General features: G+C 53.6%; 2 protein-coding genes across 4 annotated transcripts in view; both read left to right on the top strand.

Annotated features, from left to right (window-relative positions):
* The window catches only part of LOC127463057 (uncharacterized), a 65193-nt gene that overhangs the window by 5045 nt on the left and 36594 nt on the right, over positions 1-23554 (top strand). The window lies entirely within an intron of this gene.
* LOC127463054 (ankyrin repeat domain-containing protein 7-like) lies at positions 2190-6367 on the top strand. Its single transcript, XM_051772052.1, has 7 exons — positions 2190-2329; positions 2860-3000; positions 3427-3541; positions 3791-3964; positions 4053-4159; positions 4869-4959; positions 5906-6367. The coding sequence occupies exons 1-7, from the start codon at positions 2190-2192 to the stop codon at positions 6083-6085; spliced, it is 948 nt and encodes a 315-aa protein (XP_051628012.1). The 3' UTR covers positions 6086-6367.

The following is a 23554-nucleotide window of genomic DNA, read 5'->3' as shown; positions in this document are numbered from 1 at the left end:
CTAGGTGTTCTTATGCCAACTTGGTCTTGAATAAACTGAAGAGTCTAGTAGGTGTCCTTGTTTTCTTCTGTTGCCCCTGCCGGCTTTGCTTCTGCCATTCCCCGATCCCAAGGCTGTCCCCTCTTCTTCCCTCTGCTTGCCTCTGGGACAGGTGGGGACCTGCCCAGCTTGGGCAGAAAGGGCCTGGCTGCCAGAACTGTCCCGACATTTGAGGAGAACTGCTGCGTTTGGTGACAGAATTGGAGCTCTTTGGACCTAGGTGGGAGGGATGAGGAGAGTCCTATTTTTGAAGGTTTATTAAGGCTTTCTTCCCGGGCCGGGAGTTAAGACTTCTCTCTCTGCCCTTGGTCTGAGTGCAAATCAGTGCGGCAGACAATTTCAAGGCTGAAAGAGAAGCCAGGCCTGAAGGCCGAGCCAGAGCTCTCCTCTGCTCCCTTCAGCTCTGCTCACAGCTGCATCTTCAGCCCGTCCCAGAGGCCAGGCAAATGCGTCCCCTTCCTCCGTGAAGGCTTGAAGCACAGTGGTGTTAAGATCCTGGCCTACAGGTGAGCTATTGCTTCTACTGGGTTGCCAGAGTCTTCCAGTGCTTTCGAGCCCTCCTCTTTGTGTTCTGGGCAGAAGACAATGGGTGAGCTTGTGGTAGGCATAAAACACAGGCAACTCCCTGATCCTGTGGGAAGCGGATGGGTTTGTAGCCCGCTGTAAGAGGGAAAGTTGGGAAGGATGCTGAAGCTGAAACAATACACCGTTGAAATCTCAACCCAAACAATCTTTATTCCCAAGAGGTGGCCAACAAAAGGAAAAAACCCCAAGAGAGAGGAAGGAGGAGAAAAATAAGCCCTCGGTACGACTCCCCCAGTTGCCCAGGTGTTGCTTCTGAAGTTATCTTCCCGACCCAGAAGGCCTGGAATTGCCCAGAGCAGAAGCTGCATTCTGGGAGAGTCGGCAGGCTCACAAGATAGCCGGCGTGCCCGCCAAAGGCAACGTTGTCCTTTGATGTGAAGCTTGCGTCTGCTTTTTATCCAATTGATTGGCGATGTCCACCTGGGCAGGTGTGGTCAGCACCGCCCAGCCAGAGGCCTTCAGTCCCTCCCAACGTTCTGGAAGCGGTGCCCCTTCTGCGCACGCGTGTGTCCTTTGGAATCCCCCCCGTGCTTGCGCGCTGTACTTCAGGGGGTGTTTTCTAAATGAGTCTGGGGGCGTACTCCATCACCCTCCTGTTCCCTTTTTTCTTCAAATGCCCTTGGAAGGTGATCAGGCAATAATAAGACACCAATTAATTGTAGTTTGTCCAAAACGCTTCCTTCAAGGACGAAGTTGCCGTTTCTCAGTGCTTGTTTTCTCCTAAGTTGGCAGGAAAAGGATAGACCCTCCCAGGCGGCTGGGCCAAAGAGAGACCAAAAGTATCGACATCTAATTAAGCCCCGATACACCCGCAAAGAAAAAGGGAAATTTCTTCAGCCCGCTTGCGGTCCATTGTAGCGTCCCTCCCCTGAGCAAGCTGGTGCAGAAGTTGTGGGCCTTCACTTGGTGTTGTCATTGGGACCAAGTGGGACAAGATGTGTTTGAAAGTTCCTTGCTGCCCTGCTGTGTGCTGCCTGTTGGCTGGTGGAGCATCAGCAGAGCAGAAACTGACTGTTGGCATCTGGCAAAGCAGCAGGTGAGAGCAGTTGCGAGGGGGGGAGGGGGGGGCGAGGTGTCTGTTCTTCAAGAGGGACAATGTCAGGGTTGAAAACAAGTCTGTGGGAAGGCAGACAGAGCTAAACAAGTCCCTGTAAGTCTGTAAATGCTGAATCATCATGGTGTGATGCAGGGCAGCCAATGGTGATATATGTTTCTGAAAAAACACCAATGGTATTTTAACATGTATGTTATGCCCAGGGCTATAAGAGTCAGTGTTCTGTTCCAATAAAGGTTCTTTCCTCTCCTGTCTTGTTGCTAGGAAGTAGACTGTCTGCGTATTTTCTTTTATTGACCGCCACAACAATAACAGGACAAGAGAAAGGAGTTGGGGAATTGTCCTGGAAGTCTGGTCTGGTGGGCTTGGAGCACTGGGTGGGCATTTCTTGAGATCTGTGGTGGCCCCCGCCTGCTTGGGCTGGGATGTCACTTCATGCTGAGCCTCATTTGATGGCAGTGTGTCCAGAGGCAGCCCGGCTCCAGGTTGAAGCAAAAAGCCAGAGCGGGTGATGGGGAGCTGCTCCAGCGCCTACCGCAGCCTGCGGCCCGGTGGGAGCGTCCCGGGCCCTGCCCCGGGCGCCCTGAGGCGGGGCAGTGCCCACTCCCGCCGGCCGCCCTCACAAGGCCCAGGCCGCCTCCTTGCCACAAGGCCCAGCAGGGCCGCCCTCACACCTGCCCCGCCCTGCCCTGCCCCGCCCGGCCCCACCCTGCCCCGTGGCCTCTGTCACACCCCACGCTGACGTGCTGAGCCTTCCACCAGCCATTGTGACGCCACAGGCGCCAGTCGGGCACGGCTTTGTTGGTGCCCGCAGCCGGCGCCCAGAGCTGCTGTAGCCTCTCGGGGAGCAGCAGCACATCCCGCTCGGGGAGCATTGCGCGCCTGCATCGCCGTCTTGGCAGCTGCAGGCCACGACCACTGCGCAGGGCGACCTCGTCTGCCTTGTGCTTTCTACCCTGTGCCCGTCCTTATTGTCGTCCTTGTCCCCTTTGTCACCCTCCCCCTAAACCTCCCCCTCGTCCCAATTCCTCATCCCCACTTGGCTCCCGGCAGCCCGCCGGGGGCTTCTTGCCCTTCCTGCTGCTGGGAGCTGCAAGCAGGGCCATGCCGTGGCTTCTGAGCAAGGAGCGGCGGCAGTCGCCCTCCAGCAGCCCCAGTGGGCAGCCCTGGGCTGCCACCAGCTCCAGCAGCGCCTCCCAGCTCCGGGAGCAGGGGCTGGGCAGGCTGCACCGCGCGGCCGCCCGCGGTGACCTGGGCTGGCTGAGGCGCTGGCGCTGGTACGTCAAGGTAGTCGGCATCGACAGGCGAGACCAGGAGATGCGGTGAGTTCTGGGCCACGCTGATGGCACAGCTTGGCTGCTCCTGAGCCAAGCTGCAGTTGTCCTCGGCAGCCCTCTCTTAGGGACAAGGCTTGAAAAGTGACATTTGCCCTGTCAGCTGGGAGAGGGAACTCTTGAGCTTTTCACTGCTCGGAGCTGCCGGCCGGGCTCCAGCGCTGTTGGAAAGGCGTGTTGCCCACCTGCCGCTTGGCCGTGGTCTCTCTGCAGGGCTGTTCTGCAGCTGCTCAGCCCTCACCTGTTCTCTTCTGCCCTCTGGCTCATCAGGGCAGGATTGCAGCAGCAGCAGCAGCAGCAGCAGCAGCAGCAGCAGCACCAGAGTGCGAGCAGGGTCCCCAGGGTGCTGGGTAGAGACACAGCTTGGGCTCGTCCTTTGTCTGTCTGGGTTAAGAGTGTCTGTTTAATTTTTAGGACACCTCTGCATCTGGCTTCGGCCAATGGCCATGCAGATGTCGTGAGATATCTGCTAAGAAAGAACAGCCAGCCCAACCTTGCTGACAGCTTCAAGAGAACGGCCCTGATGAAGGTGTGTGCAATGCCTTCTGAGCTTGGAGGTGGGGCTTAGTGCTGGGGTGTTAAAGGGGAGGTGTCTGGCAGGATTCCTTGCAGGGCAGGGCCATAGAAACACGCCTATTGCAATGGGCACGGCACAGCCTCTGTTAGCTAATCTTTGCAGATGGTCTTCTGTGGCAGCATTCAGGAGCTGAGGCAGTTGTGGGAGAGGGGGATGGATGTAAAAGTTGGAAGCCTTTCCCTTTTGGTGTGTTGTTGCCAGGCAGTCCAGCAGGAGCAGGAAGAATGTGTTGCTGTTCTGCTGGAACACGGTGCCGACCCCAATCTGGCAGACGCGGACGGCAACACTGCCCTTCACCTGGCTGTCCTCTCTAAAAACACAGCTGTAGCAGGGCTGTTAGTGGAGCATCATGCCAACAGTGATGCTCAGAACCAGGTAACCTTGGCATGTGGCTAAAGCTGCTCTTTCCAAGAGCTGCAGAGCTTGTCTGTGTCTTTCTAATGGGGATTCTTTCTCCTTTTAGTGGGGATTTATCCCCTTGAAACTTGCAGCCTTGCAACAGCATGAGGAGATTGTGGAGTGCCTTGTGAGCAAAGCAGCTGACAGGCACGCTGAAGGCCAGGGGGAAAGGTGAGGGCTTTGTCAAAAGAGCACCCGGGTGTTCTGGGTAGTCTGCAAGTGTGAGTGAGGTGAGGGGCGTGGCAATGAGCTGGGAAAAAGAAGGAGGAGCCCCGTGGAAGCAGTTCCCTGGGTGACTGGTAAATGCAGGTCTCTGCACTTGGCTGCTCTCGTAGCTTTGGGGCTCTCACCCTTTGCCCCCTGAGGTCTGCAAGAAAGCCTTGTCTGTGGTGCCCTTCCCCCCCCCAGAGCCAGAGCCATGGGGAAACTTGCCAGTAGCTCAGCAGCGTGGCTGCTCTGCAGGCCAGGGGGGTTTGAGGCACGGCAGAGTTGGTGCGTGAAGTGCTCTGAAGGGAAGCGCTGGGGGAAAGAGAAGCAACACTGTGCCAGGGGACACGAGGGGCTCCGAGCGCACCGAAGGAGAAAACTTGCTGCCATGGAGATGGTCAGGGGGTGGAAGGGCTTGCCCCGGGAGTTTGTGCAGCCGCATCGGTGGGGCCTTTGAAGAGCAGTGCAAAGAGCCCTGAAGAGCACGGCCTGAGCTGGTAGTTGAGGCTGCTTCAGGGAGGCCCCTTGTAAGAGAAATTCTCCAGTGCTTGCATGGACTTGGCTTTGCTTTCCCGGAGCTTGTAGGAAAGGGGGGAAGAGGTCTTCTGGGAGGAAGCAGGGGAAAAATGATGCAGGATAAGACATGTTTCCGATGAACTTTTGGATGCTTTAGGACTGCTCTTGTGGTTCCTGGAAGCCATGAGGCTCACCTGGAGGAAGATAATCTGTGCTTGCAGGAGGAGTTGGACAGGGCTGACGCGGAGGTATGGAAAGCCTGTCCCCACAGGGATAAACCTGGGGGTGCTTGTTGCTTCCTCTCCATCACAAAAAGGGACAAAACAGTATTCTGGGAGCCACTCTGACAGAGACCTAAGGAAGTGGCAGTTCCATCAGGCTTTGATCTGCCTCTGTCCCTCCGGCCCCCTGCCCCACAACCTGCCATGCTGAGGCAGAGCTGCCTCTCCTTAGGGTTTCACTCCTTACCGCTCAGGGGGGCTGGGGTTCCTCTCTTTCTGCTCCATTGGAGGTCTTCCTGCTTTAAGAAGACTCCCCACGCAGCCCTGGCTCCATTCTCGACTCCAGGGCAGGTCTGTGGAGCAGTTCACCTGGCTGCCTTTGCTGAAATGGCAGTTATCAGCTCGTCAGTGATGCCACCCTTCCTGACCCCACCCCACTGAAGCAGAACTGCCTCTCCTCAGGCATCCACTGCTTCCTGCTCAGGGGCTGCTGGGCGCCTCTCTCTGCACTACAGTGCGGGTCTTTCCCACTGAAGAAAACTCCCCGTGCTGCCCTGGTGCAATCCTGGGCTCCAGAGCACGTGTGCCAGAGCACTTGGCCTCTGCCACTTGCCAGACGCCTTCCTTTAGGAAGATGAACTATTTCACTGGTCTTTTCCTGGAGTAGCAAGCAAGGGAATACAGGAAGTGTCCCAGGTGACCACAAAGGACGGAGGGGCAGTGTCGGTGCTTAGAAGCGTGCTGTAGGAAAGCAGTGGAGGGATAGGAGAGGCTGCTGTAAAAGAGGACAAAGGCCTACAGTTTGTGTTCATGGGGCAGTAGAAGTGAAGCTTTGAAGGGCCTTGAGTGGATTGCAGTTCTTTGGGCAGAGGGGATGCACACAGACATGCAGCACCTGAGTTCTTCAGCAGCAACTGGCTCCTCTCTGGAAAAGCTCCCCTGACAACTGTGGATTCTTCCCGTGATTTTACAGCTGCGGGAGGAGGAAGAAAAGCATCTTCAGTCTGAGCATCGCGTTTGTGACTTGAAGACTGCCTTGGATGCCAAGGGAAGAGAAGCAATAACATCTTCCCAGAAACTGCAGGACCTCCCGTTGGCATCTTGCGAGACTAACATGACTGTAAAACAACTGGAAGAAGAGGCGCAAGAGTAAGAGAGTAACCCAGTGAAGCGAGGGCTCTGTGGCTTTGGGGGATTGGGTGGAAACAAGGGGAGAGTCAGTGGGATTTGGAAGGACACTTCTGCTGTGGCTTCTGTTCCTTAGCACAGTTTGTCTGGCATTGGATTTTCTGGTAATAAGAGCTGTATTTCTTCTTAAGCTTTGCAAGTGAAAAGAGCAGATTGGAAGGCACTGTCCAGCAGCCAAGCGATGGCGTTGAAGCCCTTCCGAGAGCCCTGCAAGCCTCTGCCTCAGTAAGCTGGTGCTAAATTTGCCTTTTTGTGACTCTTGAGCCTAGTTGCCTATTTGTGTGGGGAAAGTGTCAGATGAAGTTTTCCTGGAGAGCCTAGGGGAGCTCAGTTTCTGCCTTCTCCTCAGTAGAGGCTGCTCAGAAAGCAGCCTGGTCCTTTTGCCAGCTGCTACAAAAGCCCCGAGGGTATTTGCTGTGCTGGACACTGGAGGAATTCTTAGATTCTAAATGAGGAGTTTCATCCTGAGCTCCAAGGGAGCCGGAAGTATTGCTGCCAGGAGTGTCTCCCAAATTCTTAAGCAGGTCTAAAGTTTCTTCTTTCTGTCGGGGAATCTTTCAAGTGTTTTCTAGGCTGGTTTCCAGTAGAGGAGAGATACAGTTGCGATGGCCACCCCCTTGAGAAGTTTTCCCAGAATTCACTGCCTTTAGATGCCGCTGAGTTTCCTTTCCTGTTTTTTTTGTCCTGTGTGCAGGGTGGTGAACTTTCCCAGCAGCTGGACATGGAGCCTAGAAGAGGCATGCCGCTCGAGGCTCAAAAGCAGGCTTTGCAAGGAGAGCTGTCCAGTCTGCGTGGGAAGTGTGAAAACCTGGAGAAGAGCAAATGTCAGCTGCAAGAAGAGGTGGCAGAACTCGCTCATCATTTGGAGACTTTGGTGCTGGATGGCAGCCAAAGAGAAGAATGTAGAAGAGAGGTGGAGGAACGAGCTGACCAGGAAAGAAGTCAAAAGCTACAAGAGGTCAGCCTCGTTTTGCAAGTAAGTGAATTTCTCCCCAGCGTCCACAGGCGCTACGTAAACTTCTGTTGTGGCCACGGGTTTTGGTGTTTTTCTTTTGCTCCTGTATTCTGTGGGTTAGCTTCTGTCTTTGCTGAAGGCAGTGGCAGAAGGCAATCTGGTTGGGCAGGAGTGCTGTCGTGGGTGTGTCACGTGCCGGCAGGTCCCTGAATGCAAAGGCTGCCCAAGGCAGATTGGCACGTTGCAGTGCTTGGGGGGGATCTCTGTGGGCTGCTCTGCTTCTCGCTGCTCATCCTTGAATGAGTTTTGCAACTTGCAGCTGTCATGGCCAGACCTAGAGGTGCTGCTTTGTCCTTGTAGGGGGGGAAGGTGCTCCGCAAAGGAGTCACTTAAATGACAGGGGTGGGGGTGAGGGGGTGGACGTGCTGCTGGGAGTGAGGAGGCAGAGCCGCCTCTCTGAGTAAGGCTGGGCCCTTGAAAGTGGGTGCGTGCAATTTTGTGCTGGGCAGAGCTCTCTTTTTCTTGTGGTGGTTGAAGGTGCACTGTCTCCTTCAGGCACAGGCCCGATTAGGACAAATCAGAGACAGTCATTGTGATTCCGTGAGAATCCAGTTGGAAGACAGAATTAGAGGCCTCGAAAGTGAATTGGACAGGGTAAAAAGAACCCAACAAGAGAGTGCTTCTCGTAAAGAAGCAACGCAGGCAGAAATGACGCTGTACAAAGAGCTGTATCTGGAGGAAGTGAAAACCAGAAGATGCCTAGCCAAGAAAGTGGAAAGGTAAGTCCCTGCTTTTTTTGGAGTGGTAATAAGAGAGTCCTTTTTCTTCCTGCATTTTCCTTGGAAATCCATCTTCTCCATCTGGCCAGCATTATTGCCCTCCACTGGCCAGCAGGGTCTGATGGAGTTGCCAAGACATTCTCCTTGATATTTGAAAAGTCGTGGCAGTCAGGCGAAGTCCCAGGTGATGGGAAAAAGGGAAACTCAGTGTGCCCATCTTTGAAAGGGGTGGAAAGGAGGGCCCTGGGAACTGCCAAGCTGAGTCCAGAGGAGGCCAGCAAGGTGGTTAGAAAGATGGAGCAGCTCTCCTCTGAGGAAAGGCTGGGCCAATTGCAATACTTCAGCCTGGAAAAGAGGAGGCTTTGGGGGGACCTACTGGTGGCCTTTGGGTGTGTGAAGGGAGCCTACAAGAAGGATGAAGAGAGTGCATTTCAAAGAGCATGTGGGGAGAGGACAAGGGGGAATGGCTTCAAATGGCAAGAGAGTAGGTTTAGATTTGATCCTCGGAAGAGATTGGTCCCTGTGAGGGTGGTGAGGACCTGCAACAGGTTGCCCAGAGAAGCTGTGGATGCCCCATGGCCGGAAGTGTTCAAGGCCAGGTTGGATGGGGTTGTGAACAAGCTGGTCTGGTGGAAGGTGTCCCTGGCCACAGCAGGAGGCTTGGAACGAGATGATCTTTAAGGTCCCTGCCAAGCCAAGCCATTCTAGGCTTGGATGCTGTCTGTGGCGTTTCTGTGAGACTGTGGGGGAAAGGCTGGTTGTTCCTGTGTTTCATGGTTTTCTTCACTAATTTGCTGTGCAGGTTGGAAAAGCTTCTGAGGCTAGAGAGGAGGAAAGTCAGGCTTAATGAAGAGAAAGAAAGCCAGTCCCAGCTGGAGGAAATGAAGAAGAGTTATTGTGAAAAGGTCAAGGAAGTTGACAGATTACGAAGAGAGGTGAGCCTTGCTCTGGGTGGGGCTTTTTGGTTGTTCCTTCTTTTGAAAGCTGGGAGATGCTTTCCCTCTATTTCTTGTCCTGTTGATGATTTTTTTCCCTTGTCTGCATTTTGGGTGTGATGGGCTTTTCTTAATGCTCCTTCTGCTGTTGCAGTGGGAGATGACTCTAAGTAATGCAGAGGTAGTTCTCCTTCTGGGGAAAGATGCAAATGTTAAGGACAAAGCAGTAGGTGTAAGGACTGATGGAGGCCAGGCTGTCCTGCAGAGGAAGGGCGAGGCGAGAGTGGCAGCCAGCCTGGCAGGGTGTGTGAGCTGAGGGGCCAGGGAGCCGTGCCACAGGCCCTGAGCAAGAAGAGCAGAACAGGCCCCCTGACAGTGAGCGGGGTCAGCCAAGAGTGCAGATCCCCCGGCTGGGCCTGAGGGATGGGCAGGTCCTTGCAGGACATCATGTGCATGGGTTGAGAGCAGTGGGGCCCAGCTGAGGCCTGGCTGCAGCTTGAGGGAGGCTGTGACAGCGTCCTCTGGGTGTGACAGATGAATTGCAGTGATTCCTTTGGAGTGCAGAAGCTTGGAGCATTTTTGCAAGAGGAACTGGGAAAGGATGGGAAGCTGAGGAATCCTATGAGAAATGATGGGAAAGCTGTTCTTGCTGGAAAAGAAGAGGCTGGTTGGACTTTGTTTCTAGTCCTGAGGCAGCAGATGATGAATATAGTCTCCCTGGCCGCCCCCTTTTGAGGTTTTCCCAGAATTCACTGCCTTTCCATCCCGCCGAGTTCCTGTTTTTTTCTTTCTGCCTGCAGGTTGCTGAACTTTCCCAGCAGCTGGACAGGGAATGTCAAAAGTGCACGCAGCTGGAAGCCAAAAATCAAGATTTGCAAGACGAGCTGTCTAGCCTGCGTGGGAAGTGCGAGAAGCTGGAGATGGACAAATGCCAGCTGCAAGAAGAGCTGGCAAAACTCCGGCATCATTTGGAGACTGACTTGGTGGATCGCAGCCAACTCGAACAATGGAAAAAAGAGGTGGAAGAGCAAGCCGACCGGGAGCTCAGACAAAAACTCCAGGAAGTCAATGAGTTTTTGCAAGTAAGTGAATTTCTCCCCAGCGTCCACAGGCGCTACGTAAACTTCTGTTGTGGCCACGGGTTTTGGTGTTTTTCTTTTGCTCCTGTATTCTGTGGGTTAGCTTCTGTCTTTGCTGAAGGCAGTGGCAGAAGGCAATCTGGTTGGGCAGGAGTGCTGTCGTGGGTGTGTCACGTGCCGGCAGGTCCCTGAATGCAAAGGCTGCCCAAGGCAGATTGGCACGTTGCAGTGCTTGGGGGGGATCTCTGTGGGCTGCTCTGCTTCTCGCTGCTCATCCTTGAATGGGTTTTGCAACTTGCAGCTGTCATGGCCAGACCTAGAGGTGCTGCTTTGTCCTTGTAGGGGGGGAAGGTGCTCTGCAAAGGAGTCACTTAAATGACAGGGGTGGGGGATGCTCTTCTTGTCTTTGAAGAATCCTTTTCGCTGTGCTCTGTCCTACAGATACAGTGTGTCTTCCTTAGTAGCTTTGAATAAGAGTGCTAGTTTGGTCTTCTTTCCCACTGCAAAGAATTGTTTGCCTTGGTAGCTGCTGGGTTCTGCCTTGGTTGCTGCTGGGAGTGAGGAGGCAGAGCCACCTCTCTGTGCAGAGCTGGGCCCTTGAAAGTGGGTGTGTGCAATTTTGTGCTGGGCAGAGCTCTCTTTTTCTTGTGGTGGTTGAAGGTGCACTGTCTCCTTCAGGCACAGGCAGCCCACCAGGACACATTAGAAAAAATCCGAAGCAGTCATCTGGACTCCCTGAAAAACCAGTTAGAAGAGAGAATTAGAGATCTTGACCGTGCACTGGGAAGGATAAGAAGCAACCAAGCAGAAAGACCTTTTCAAAAAGAATCCACCCAGGCAGAAGTGGAAAAGTATAAAGAACTGTATGTGGTGGAAGCAAAAAGCAGAAAAAGCCTAGCCAAGAGACTGGAAAGGTAAGTCCCTGCTTTTTTGGACTGGTACTAAGAGACTCCTTTTTCCTCGTGCATTTTCCTTCTTAAATCCCTTTTCTACATCTGGCCAGCGTCAGGTGTGAAAGCAGAACGTGGCATCTTTGTGGGGAAAGTTCCTTAAGACCTTGCCTTCCTCAGACCTGTCTTCCTTTCTCCTTAGAGTTCCAGCAGTAACAGCACAGTAGCGCCACTCTGGCATTGCTGGTGTCTTTTTCAAGTTGCTGTTGTTTTAGCAGGCAGTCTTTTTGCCAGTCTCTAATCTCCTCATCCTGTGGGGGAGAGAAAAGACGAATCTTGTACCCTTTCCTGTTTGAATGAGGAGAGGCCTCTGGGAGAAGAGAGTTGGATTCTGTGAATCCAAACTAAGGCGGCTCTTGTTTGGCTTGGGTTTTGGCAGCGGGTCTGAGGGTTGAGCTTTCCTTGAGAAGGCCAGGGTAGGCCAGAGTTCTTCTGGAGGTGACACTGTCTGCTCCTTGCACTTGGTGTGATTTCTTAGAAACAGGCCCTGTGAACAAGCTCCGATCAAAGGATGTGCTGGTTTTGGACGGTCTTCATGCCCTTGGCTTTTAGAAGTGGGGTAATAGTGAAGGCCGTGGAGGGTAACTTTGCGAAAGCCTTCCTGCCAAAGCTGTCTCTGTGTGTGCTTGTGAATGTTTCAGAGCTAATGAGAGACTTGCAGAGGCCAACACCAGGCTCCTTTGGGAGCGCCACAGAAGCAGATCTGCAGTCCCAAGCAGCGCCATCATCGGACACCTGGCTGCAAGTCCACTTCTGGATTCAAGTGGCCTGGGACGTCTTGGCATCGGTTTGGGACCGAGCAGAAGCCTGGGTCTCAGGCATCTGTGGTAAAGTGGAAGACTTCTGGTCATCAGGTTTGTCCAAATTTTCCAGAGTGGTCCAAGGCCCAAAAATACGGAACTGGAAGCAATGAGCTGTGGAACTCCATTCTTTGACAAGAGAAACCGTGGGAAAGAGCACTGTGGCACAGGAACCTCCCCCCTAAGTTCTCCACTAAATTGACACATAGGGTGTGTGTGACCTATTTGAAATGGCTGATGTCAGCGTGAGTGCCAAATGCCACCAGACATCTGTGAGACACCTTTTTCTTCATCAGTGATCTTCGTTCTAGCAGTTTCTTCCCTGGACCTTGCTTTAATCTGTTACTCTGGATAGGAGGCCTTTGCTGGTGTAGTTCCTGCTACGTCTTCCTCCATGAAACAGCAGAGCTCCCTACTCCTTGGGAAGTCTTCACGGCCTTCTAATTTTGCAGCAATGCTGCAAGCTCTGCAATAGCGCTGGTCCGAGTATGCCCTGTAGTCAGCAGTCAGTGTGATAGCACATCCCTGCCAGACTGCAGAGCATGATAGCGGGAGACGTGGAAACCACGCGCCAGGAGTTGTAATCAGCGGGACAGGCGCGTAGCATGGGATTGAGGCATGGGCAAGCAGGAGGCTTGGAAGCGGATGATCTTTAAGGTCCCTTTAAGGTCCCCTTTTGGGGTTTTCCCGGAATTCACTGCCTTTCCATCCCACTGAGTTCTTTTTTTGTTCTTTCTGTCTGCAGGTTGCTGAACTTTCCCAGCAGCTGGAGAGGGAATGTCAAAAGCGCACGCAGCTGGAAGCCACAAGTCAGGGTTTGCAAGATGAGCTGTCTAACCTGCGTGGGAAGTGGGAAAACCTGGAGAAGAGCAAATGCCAACTGCAAGAAGAGCTGGCAAAGCTCCAGCCTCATTTGGAGACCAGTGTGGTGGATGGCAGCCAGATCCTGGCTAGGCTTGGCCAAGGAAGATTTGGAAGGGCTCTCCCCACATTTGCTACAAGCGCGCTGGTGGCTAAAGAGGCCAATGCGAGAGAGACCAGATGGGTTGCAAAAGGCACAGCAGAAAGACTCCTTGGATGGGATCGGCAAGACACGATTCTTTCTGTGTTGTCTTCTCTCTTCGATGGTGATCCTGCGTGCGTTCTCAAAGGAAGCAGCAGCGTTAGAGACAGTGTGTCTGCAGACCTCTCGATTGGAGGCCAGAGGAGACCAGCGCTGGAGACCAATGTGGCCAAGGCTGAGATGTTGCTTCAGGGAGTCCTCGTGTCTCCTTTTGCGGGCTCCTCTCTTGCGGCAGCCAGTGGCAAGTTTGCCATAGATCACGATCTTAGGGAGGCGGTAGTCCTCCATCCTGGAGACGTGCCCTGCCCAACGCAGCTGTGTTCTCAGCAACATGGCCTCAATGCTGGTAATTGCTGCCTGTTGTAGAACAGACGTATTAGTTCCGTAATCTGAGCAGCGGATGTTTAGGATTGTACGGAGACAGCGTTGATGGAAGCGTTCGAGGAGTCGCAGGTGGTGGCGGTAAATGAGCCATGATTCGGACCCATCTGAGAGAGTAGACAGCACTATGGCTCTGTAAACCCTGATCTTTGTACTTTTCTTCAGGTGTTTATTTACAAGGACTCCCCGAAACAACCTCTCAGCCTTGGCCATATTGATCAACATAACTGGTCTACTCTGGCCTCCAATCGGGAGGTCTGGAGACACACTCTCTTTAACGCTGCTGATGCTTTTGAGAAAGCACGCAGGATCACTCTTGAGGAGAAAAGACAACGCAGAAAGAATCGTGCCTTGCAGAATATATCTCCTAAGGAGTCTTTCTGCTGTGCCTTTTGCAACCGGCCGTGTCTATCTCGTGTTGGCCTTTTTAGCCACCAACGCGCTTGTAACAGACGTGGGTAGATCCCTTCCCAAATCTTCGTTAGCTAAACCTGGCCATGATGATGATGATGATGATTATTTCACCAGACTCTTTTATGGAGTCTTCCGAAAGCTCTCGATGCCTTTGGTAACCTGTTGTGTCCCCTAGTAGGGGCAGTAGCCAGTTCATTCTTCACGGGTTGTTGTGTAATGGACTGAATTGCTGAGTCTTGACCTACACGGTTGGTCCTGAAAAGAGTCTGAAAGTGTTCCGAGCATCGATTTAGAACGGCGGTTTCATCTGTGAGAAGCATTTGACCATCTGCGCTGAGTAGAGGGCTTTGGGCCTGGTCTGTCGGTCCATCTGCTGTTTTCAAGGCCTCCTAGAATCCTCTGTGATCACCCGTATCTGCGCATAATTGAATTTTTCCTGCTAGATTGATCCACCCCTTGTTTTGGATGTCACGAGCAAGGTGTGCTCGGTGGGCAGTTCTCTTTTTCCTCCACAAATCCTGGATCTCTTGATTGTTTTCATCCAAGCAGCCCTTGTTCTTCTTGAAGGAGAAGCCTAAGGATTCTTCAGAGGACTGCAGGATGCTATTTTCCATAGGTTGCCCAAATGATTCAGGAGAGGGATCTATGGAATGATCCTGGAGCCTAGTTTGAAGGTTTGCCTGAAAGCTGTCTCTCCCTTTAGCTGATTGAAGATCTTTAACTTGGAATCTCCTGCTCGGAATACCGGCCCTTTTAGGTTTGAACTTAAGGTTGAAGTGAAGTTTACAGCCAAACAGAACACTAGAAAAGGGATGTGGAAGAACGAGCCGAGCAGGAAATAAGACCAAAACTACAAGTCTGGTTCTCTACTCAACTGGGCTGGAACATCTTGTCAACAATTTGAGTCTGAACAATCTCAGTCTGTGAGGAGGCTCTTGGCTCCCGCTAGGTGTTCTTATGCCAACTTGGTCTTGAATAAACTGAAGAGTCTAGTAGGTGTCCTTGTTTTCTTCTGTTGCCCCTGCCGGCTTTGCTTCTGCCATTCCCCGATCCCAAGGCTGTCCCCTCTTCTTCCCTCTGCTTGCCTCTGGGACAGGTGGGGACCTGCCCAGCTTGGGCAGAAAGGGCCTGGCTGCAAGAACTGTCCCGACATTTGAGGAGAACTGCTGCGTTTGGTGACAGAATTGGAGCTCTTTGGACTGTGGTGGTTTGGGCTAGGCCTTCCTTGGTGACCAGTTTGTAACCAAGGAAGGGTCCAGATTTACCCAGTATTCCCTACAATTTTTACATAAGCCAGATTATAAGAAGAAAGGAGGAGAGGCCTTCATTCTCTTTCCTTCCGGCGACTTGGAGGTGCAGGTTCCCTGCTGTTGAGTCTGCCGTGTTGGGGAGCGAGGCCTGGTTAGGCCTTGTCGACCTTGGGAGACAGAGGTTGCCGGCGATCGTTCCGGAGCGACCCTCGGTTGTCCCAGGAGAGTAGTGAGCTATTTCTTTGCTAACTCTTTTAGTGGATAGATATTGGGCTGCTAATTGGGATATTTATATATATATATAATATTTTGGTTTTGTTCCTTTTCCCTTCCCCCTTCCCTTTCCCTTATTTTTAATTGTATATAAGTGTAAATATATTTATATATCTCACTTTGGTTCTCTCTCTCTTGTTTCGGGTTTTCTTTCGATTTTTTTTCTCCCTCTTCTCCCTGAGGTTTGAGGGGGGGGGGGAACTCTGGTGGTAAGGTTTGGAGACTTGGCAGAGAGCCAGCTTCAAACCATATCAGGACCTAGGTGGGAGGGATGAGGAGAGTCCTATTTTTGAAGGTTTATTAAGGCTTTCTTCCCGGGCCGGGAGTTAAGACTTCTCTCTCTGCCCTTGGTCTGAGTGCAAATCAGTGCGGCAGACAATTTCAAGGCTGAAAGAGAAGCCAGGCCTGAAGGCCGAGCCAGAGCTCTCCTCTGCTCCCTTCAGCTCTGCTCACAGCTGCATCTTCAGCCCGTCCCAGAGGCCAGGCAAATGCGTCCCCTTCCTCCGTGAAGGCTTGAAGCACAGTGGTGTTAAGATCCTGGCCTACAGGTGAGCTATTGCTTCTACTGGGTTGCCAGAGTCTTCCAGTGCTTTCGAGCCCTCCTCTTTGTGTTCTGGGCAGAAGACAATGGGTGAGCTTGTGGTAGGCATAAAACACAGGCAACTCCTTGATCCTGTGGGAAGCGGATGGGTTTGTAGCCCGCTGTAAGAGGGAAAGTTGGGAAGGATGCTGAAACTGAAACCATACACCGTTGAAATCTCAACCCAAACAATCTTTATTCCCAAGAGGTGGCCAACAAAAGGAAAAAACCCCAAGAGAGAGGAAGGAGGAGAAAAATAAGCCCTCGGTACGACTCCCCCAGTTGCCCAGGTGTTGCTTCTGAAGTCATCTTCCCGACCCAGAAGGCCTGGAATTGCCCAGAGCAGAAGCTGCATTCTGGGAGAGTCGGCAGGCTCACAAGATAGCCGGCGCGCCCGCCAAAGGCAACGTTGTCCTTTGATGTGAAACTTGCGTCTGCCGAGCACGAGCCATCCGCTTTTTATCCAATTGATTGGCGATGTCCACCTGGGCAGGTGTGGTCAGCACCGCCCAGCCAGAGGCCTTCAGTCCCTCCCAACGTTCTGGAAGCGGTGCCCCTTCTGCGCACGCGTGTGTCCTTTGGAATCCCCCCCGTGCTTGCGCGCTGTACTTCAGGGGGTGTTTTCTAAATGAGTCTGGGGGCGTACTCCATCACCCTCCTGTTCCCTTTTTTCTTCAAATGCCCTTGGAAGGTGATCAGGCAATAATAAGACACCAATTAATTGTAGTTTGTCCAAAACGCTTCCTTCAAGGACGAAGTTGCCGTTTCTCAGTGCTTGTTTTCTCCTAAGTTGGCAGGAAAAGGATAGACCCTCCCAGGCGGCCGGGCCAAAGAGAGACCAAAAGTATCGACATCTAATTAAGCCCCGATACACCCGCAAAGAAAAAGGGAAATTTCTTCAGCCCGCTTGCGGTCCATTGTAGCGTCCCTCCCCTGAGCAAGCTGGTGCAGAAGTTGTGGGCCTTCACTTGGTGTTGTCATTGGGACCAAGTGGGACAAGATGTGTTTGAAAGTTCCTTGCTGCCCTGCTGTGTGCTGCCTGTTGGCTGGTGGAGCATCAGCAGAGCAGAAACTGACTGTTGGCATCTGGCAAAGCAGCAGGTGAGAGCAGTTGCGAGGGGAGGAGGGGGGGGCGAGGTGTCTGTTCTTCAAGAGGGACAATGTCAGGGTTGAAAACAAGTCTGTGGGAAGGCAGACAGAGCTAAACAAGTCCCTGTAAGTCTGTAAATGCTGAATCATCATGGTGTGATGCAGGGCAGCCAATTGTGATATATGTTTCTGAAAAAACACCAATGGTATTTTAACATGTATGTTATGCCCAGGGCTATAAGAGTCAGTGTTCTGTTCCAATAAAGGTTCTTTCCTCTCCTGTCTTGTTGCTAGGAAGTAGACTGTCTGCGTATTTTCTTTTATTGACCGCCACAACAATAACAGGACAAGAGAAAGGAGTTGGGGAATTGTCCTGGAAGTCTGGTCTGGTGGGCTTGGAGCACTGGGTGGGCATTTCTTGAGAGCTGTGGTGGTCCCCGCCTGCTTGGGCTGGGATGTCACTTCATGCTGAGCCTCATTTGATGGCAGTGTGCCCAGAGGCAACCCGGCTCCAGGCTGAAGCAAAAAGCCAGAGCGGGTGATGGGGAGCTGCTCCAGCGCCTACCGCAGCCTGCGGCCCGGTGGGAGCGTCCCGGGCCCTGCCCCGGGCGCCCTGAGGCGGGGCAGTGCCCACTCCCGCTGGCCGCCCTCACAAGGCCCAGGCCGCCTCCTTGCCACAAGGCCCAGCAGGGCCGCCCTCACACCTGCCCCGCCCTGCCCTGCCCCGCCCGGCCCCACCCTGCCCCGTGGCCTCTGTCACACCCCACGCTGACGTGCTGAGCCTTCCACCAGCCATTGTGACGCCACAGGCGCCAGTCGGGCACGGCTTTGTTGGTGCCTGCAGCCGGCGCCCAGAGCTGCTGTAGCCTCTCGGGGAGCAGCAGCACATCCCGCTCGGGGAGCATTGCGCGCCTGCATCGCCGTCTTGGCAGCTGCAGGCCACGACCACTGCGCAGGGCGACCTCGTCTGCCTTGTGCTTTCTACCCTGTGCCCGTCCTTATTGTCGTCCTTGTCCCCTTTGTCACCCTCCCCCTAAACCTCCCCCTCGTCCCAATTCCTCATCCCCACTTGGCTCCCGGCAGCCCGCCGGGGGCTTCTTGCCCTTCCTGCTGCTGGGAGCTGCAAGCAGGGCCATGCCGTGGCTTCTGAGCAAGGAGCGGCGGCAGTCGCCCTCCAGCAGCCCCAGTGGGCAGCCCTGGGCTGCCACCAGCTCCAGCAGCGCCTCCCAGCTCCGGGAGCAGGGGCTGGGCAGGCTGCACCGCGCGGCCGCCCGCGGTGACCTGGGCTGGCTGAGGCGCTGGCGCTGGTACGTCAAGGTAGTCGGCATCGACAGGCGAGACCAGGAGATGCGGTGAGTTCTGGGCCACACTGATGGCACAGCTTGGCTGTTCCTGAGCCAAGCTGCAGTTGTCCTCGGCAGCCCTCTCTTAGGGACAAGGCTTGAAAAGTGACATTTGCCCTGTCAGCTGGGAGAGGGAACTCTTGAGCTTTTCACTGCTCGGAGCTGCCGGCCGGGCTCCAGCGCTGTTGGAAAGGCGTGTTGCCCACCTGCCGCTTGGCCGTGGTCTCTCTGCAGGGCTGTTCTGCAGCTGCTCAGCCCTCACCTGTTCTCTTCTGCCCTCTGGCTCATCAGGGCAGGCTTGCAGCAGCAGCAGCAGCAGCAGCAGCAGCAGCAGCAGCACCAGAGTGCGAGCAGGGTCCCCAGGGTGCTGGGTAGAGACACAGCTTGGGCTCGTCCTTTGTCTGTCTGGGTTAAGAGTGTCTGTTTAATTTTTAGGACACCTCTGCATCTGGCTTCGGCCAATGGCCATGCAGATGTCGTGAGATATCTGCTAAGAAAGAACAGCCAGCCCAACCTCGCTGACAACTTCAAGAGAACGGCCCTGATGAAGGTGTGTGCAATGCCTTCTGAGCTTGGAGGTGGGGCTTAGTGCTGGGGTGTTAAAGGGGAGGTGTCTGGCAGGATTCCTTGCAGGGCAGGGCCATAGAAACACGCCTATTGCAATGGGCACGGCACAGCCTCTGTTAGCTAATCTTTGCAGATGGTCTTCTGTGGCAGCATTCAGGAGCTGAGGCAGTTGTGGGAGAGGGGGATGGATGTAAAAGTTGGAAGCCTTTCCCTTTTGGTGTGTTGTTGCCAGGCAGTCCAGCAGGAGCAGGAAGAATGTGTTGCTGTTCTGCTGGAACACGGTGCCGACCCCAATCTGGCAGACGCGGACGGCAACACTGCCCTTCACCTGGCTGTCCTCTCTAAAAACACAGCTGTAGCAGGGCTGTTAGTGGAGCATCATGCCAAGAATGATGCTCAGAACCAGGTAACCTTGGCATGTGGCTAAAGCTGCTCTTTCCAAGAGCTGCAGAGCTTGTCTGTGTCTTTCTAATGGGGATTCTTTCTCCTTTTAGTGGGGATTTACCCCCTTGAAACTTGCAGCCTTGCAACAGCATGAGGAGATTGTGGAGTGCCTTGTGAGCAAAGCAGCTGACAGGCACGCTGAAGGCCAGGGGGAAAGGTGAGGGCTTTGTCAAAAGAGCACCCGGGTGTTCTGGGTAGTCTGCAAGTGTGAGTGAGATGAGGGGCGTGGCAATGAGCTGGGAAAAAGAAGGAGGAGCCCCGTGGAAGCAGTTCCCTGGGTGACTGGTAAATGCAGGTCTCTGCACTTGGCTGCTCTGGTAGCTTTGGGGCTCTCACCCTTTGCCCCCTAAGGTCTGCAAGAAAGCCTTGTCTGTGGTGCCCTTCCCCCCCCCAGAGCCAGAGCCATGGGGAAACTTGCCAGTAGCTCAGCAGCGTGGCTGCTCTGCAGGCCAGGGGGGTTTGAGGCACGGCAGAGTTGGTGCGTGAAGTGCTCTGAAGGGAAGCGCTGGGGGAAAGAGAAGCAACACTGTGCCAGGGGACACGAGGGGCTCCGAGCGCACCGAAGGAGAAAACTTGCTGCCATGGAGATGGTCAGGGGGTGGAAGGGCTTGCCCCGGGAGTTTGTGCAGCCGCATCGGTGGGGCCTTTGAAGAGCAGTGCAAGGAGCCCTGAAGAGCACGGCCTGAGCTGGTAGTTGAGGCTGCTTCAGGGAGGCCCCTTGTAAGAGAAATTCTCCAGTGCTTGCATGGACTTGGCTTTGCTTTCCCGGAGCTTGTAGGAAAGGGGGGAAGAGGTCTTTGGGAGCAAGCAGGGGAAAAATGATGCAGGATAAGACATGTTTCCGATGAACTTTTGGATGCTTTAGGACTGCTCTTGTGGTTCCTGGAAGCCATGAGGCTCACCTGGAGGAAGATAATCTGCGCTTGCAGGAGGAGTTGGACAGGGCTGATGCGGAGGTATGGAAAGCCTGTCCCCACAGGGATAAACCTGGGGGTGCTTGTTGCTTCCTCTCCGTCACAAAAAGGGACAAAACAGTATTCTGGGAGCCACTCTGACAGAGACCTAAGGAAGCGGCAGTTCCATCAGGCTTTGATCTGCCTCTGTCCCTCTGGCCCCCTGCCCCACAACCCGCCATGCTGAGGCAGAGCTGCCTCTCCTTAGGGTTTCACTCCTTACCGCTCAGGGGGGCTGGGGTTCCTCTCTTTCTGCTCCATTGGAGGTCTTCCTGCTTTAAGAAGACTCCCCACGCAGCCCTGGCTCCATTCTCGACTCCAGGGCAGGTCTGTGGAGCAGTTCACCTGGCTGCCTTTGCTGAAATGGCAGTTATCAGCTCGTCAGTGATGCCACCCTTCCTGACCCCCCCCCACTGCAGCAGAACTGCCTCTCCTCAGGCATCCACTGCTTCCTGCTCAGGGGCTGCTGGGCGCCTCTCTCTGCACTACAGTGCGGGTCTTTCCCACTGAAGAAAACTCCCCGTGCTGCCCTGGTGCAATCCTGGGCTCCAGAGCACGTGTGCCAGAGCACTTGGCCTCTGCCACTTGCCAGACGCCTTCCTTTAGGAAGATGAACTATTTCACTGGTCTTTTCCTGGAGTAGCAAGCAAGGGAATACAGGAAGTGTCCCAGGTGACCACAAAGGACGGAGGGGCAGTGTCGGTGCTTAGAAGCGTGCTGTAGGAAAGCAGTGGAGGGATAGGAGAGGCTGCTGTAAAAGAGGACAAAGGCCTACAGTTTGTGTTCATGGGGCAGTAGAAGTGAAGCTTTGAAGGGCCTTGAGTGGATTGCAGTTCTTTGGGCAGAGGGGATGCACACAGACATGCAGCACCTGAGTTCTTCAGCAGCAACTGGCTCCTCTCTGGAAAAGCTCCCCTGACAACTGTGGATTCTTCCCGTGATTTTACAGCTGCGGGAGGAGGAAGAAAAGCATCTTCAGTCTGAGCATCGCGTTTGTGACTTGAAGACTGCCTTGGATGCCAAGGGAAGAGAAGCAATAACATCTTCCCAGAAACTGCAGGACCTCCCGTTGGCATCTTGCGAGACTAACATGACTGTAAAACAACTGGAAGAAGAGGCGCAAGAGTAAGAGAGTAACCCAGTGAAGCGAGGGCTCTGTGGCTTTGGGGGATTGGGTGGAAACAAGGGGAGAGTCAGTGGGATTTGGAAGGACACTTCTGCTGTGGCTTCTGTTCCTTAGCACAGTTTGTCTGGCATTGGATTTTCTGGTAATAAGAGCTGTATTTCTTCTTAAGCTTTGCAAGTGAAAAGAGCAGATTGGAAGGCACTGTCCAGCAGCCAAGCGATGGCGTTGAAGCCCTTCCGAGAGCCCTGCAAGCCTCTGCCTCAGTAAGCTGGTGCTAAATTTGCCTTTTTGTGACTCTTGAGCCTAGTTGCCTATTTGTGTGGGGAAAGTGTCAGATGAAGTTTTCCTGGAGAGCCTAGGGGAGCTCAGTTTCTGCCTTCTCCTCAGTAGAGGCTGCTCAGAAAGCAACCTGGTCCTTTTGCCAGCTGCTACAAAAGCCCCGAGGGTATTTGCTGTGCTGGACACTGGAGGAATTCTTAGATTCTAAATGAGGAGTTTCATCCTGAGCTCCAAGGGAGCTGGAAGTATTGCTGCCAGGAGTGTCTCCCAAATTCTTAAGCAGGTCTAAAGTTTCTTCTTTCTGTCGGGGAATCTTTCAAGTGTTTTCTAGGCTGGTTTCCAGTAGAGGAGAGATACAGTTGCGATGGCCACCCCCTTGAGAAGTTTTCCCAGAATTCACTGCCTTTAGATGCCGCTGAGTTTCCTTTCCTGTTTTTTTTGTCCTGTGTGCAGGGTGGTGAACTTTCCCAGCAGCTGGACATGGAGCCTAGAAGAGGCATGCCGCTCGAGGCTCAAAAGCAGGCTTTGCAAGGAGAGCTGTCCAGTCTGCGTGGGAAGTGTGAAAACCTGGAGAAGAGCAAATGTCAGCTGCAAGAAGAGGTGGCAGAACTCGCTCATCATTTGGAGACTTTGGTGCTGGATGGCAGCCAAAGAGAAGAATGTAGAAGAGAGGTGGAGGAACGAGCTGACCAGGAAAGAAGTCAAAAGCTACAAGAGGTCAGCCTCGTTTTGCAAGTAAGTGAATTTCTCCCCAGCGTCCACAGGCGCTACGTAAACTTCTGTTGTGGCCATGGGTTTTGGTGTTTTTCTTTTGCTCCTGTATTCTGTGGGTTAGCTTCTGTCTTTGCTGAAGGCAGTGGCAGAAGGCAATCTGGTTGGGCAGGAGTGCTGTCGTGGGTGTGTCACGTGCCGGCAGGTCCCTGAATGCAAAGGCTGCCCAAGGCAGATTGACACTTTGCAGTGCTTGGGGGGGATCTCTGTGGGCTGCTCTGCTTCTCACTGCTCATCCTTGAATGAGTTTTGCAACTTGCAGCTGTCATGGCCAGACCTAGAGGTGCTGCTTTGTCCTTGTAGGGGGGGAAGGTGCTTCCGCAAAGGAGTCACTTAAATGACAGGGGTGGGGGTGAGGGGGTGGACGTGCTGCTGGGAGTGAGGAGGCAGAGCCGCCTCTCTGAGTAAGGCTGGGCCCTTGAAAGTGGGTGCGTGCAATTTTGTGCTGGGCAGAGCTCTCTTTTTCTTGTGGTGGTTGAAGGTGCACTGTCTCCTTCAGGCACAGGCCCGGTTAGGACAAATCAGAGACAGTCATTGTGATTCCGTGAGAATCCAGTTGGAAGACAGAATTAGAGGCCTCGAAAGTGAATTGGACAGGGTAAAAAGAACCCAACAAGAGAGTGCTTCTCGTAAAGAAGCAACGCAGGCAGAAATGACGCTGTACAAAGAGCTGTATCTGGAGGAAGTGAAAACCAGAAGATGCCTAGCCAAGAAAGTGGAAAGGTAAGTCCCTGCTTTTTTTGGAGTGGTAATAAGAGAGTCCTTTTTCTTCCTGCATTTTCCTTGGAAATCCATCTTCTCCATCTGGCCAGCATTATTGCCCTCCACTGGCCAGCAGGGTCTGCTGGAGTTGCCAAGACATTCTCCTTGATATTTGAAAAGTCGTGGCAGTCAGGCGAAGTCCCAGGTGATGGGAAAAAGGGAAACTCAGTGTGCCCATCTTTGAAAGGGGTGGAAAGGAGGGCCCTGGGAACTGCCAAGCTGAGTCCAGAGGAGGCCAGCAAGGTGGTTAGAAAGATGGAGCAGCTCTCCTCTGAGGAAAGGCTGGGCCAATTGCAATACTTCAGCCTGGAAAAGAGGAGGCTTTGGGGGGACCTACTGGTGGCCTTTGGGTGTGTGAAGGGAGCCTACAAGAAGGATGAAGAGAGTGCATTTCAAAGAGCATGTGGGGAGAGGACAAGGGGGAATGGCTTCAAATGGCAAGAGAGTAGGTTTAGATTTGATCCTCGGAAGAGATTGGTCCCTGTGAGGGTGGTGAGGACCTGCAACAGGTTGCCCAGAGAAGCTGTGGATGCCCCATGGCCGGAAGTGTTCAAGGCCAGGTTGGATGGGGTTGTGAACAAGCTGGTCTGGTGGAAGGTGTCCCTGGCCACAGCAGGAGGCTTGGAACGAGATGATCTTTA

The sequence above is a fragment of the Manacus candei genome, unplaced genomic scaffold (assembly GCF_025592945.1).
Source record: "Manacus candei isolate 608988 ecotype Guabito, Panama unplaced genomic scaffold, ASM2559294v1 h1tg000149l, whole genome shotgun sequence".
Classification (NCBI taxonomy): domain Eukaryota; kingdom Metazoa; phylum Chordata; class Aves; order Passeriformes; family Pipridae; genus Manacus; species Manacus candei.
This window is presented reverse-complemented; position numbering and strand designations above follow the sequence as displayed.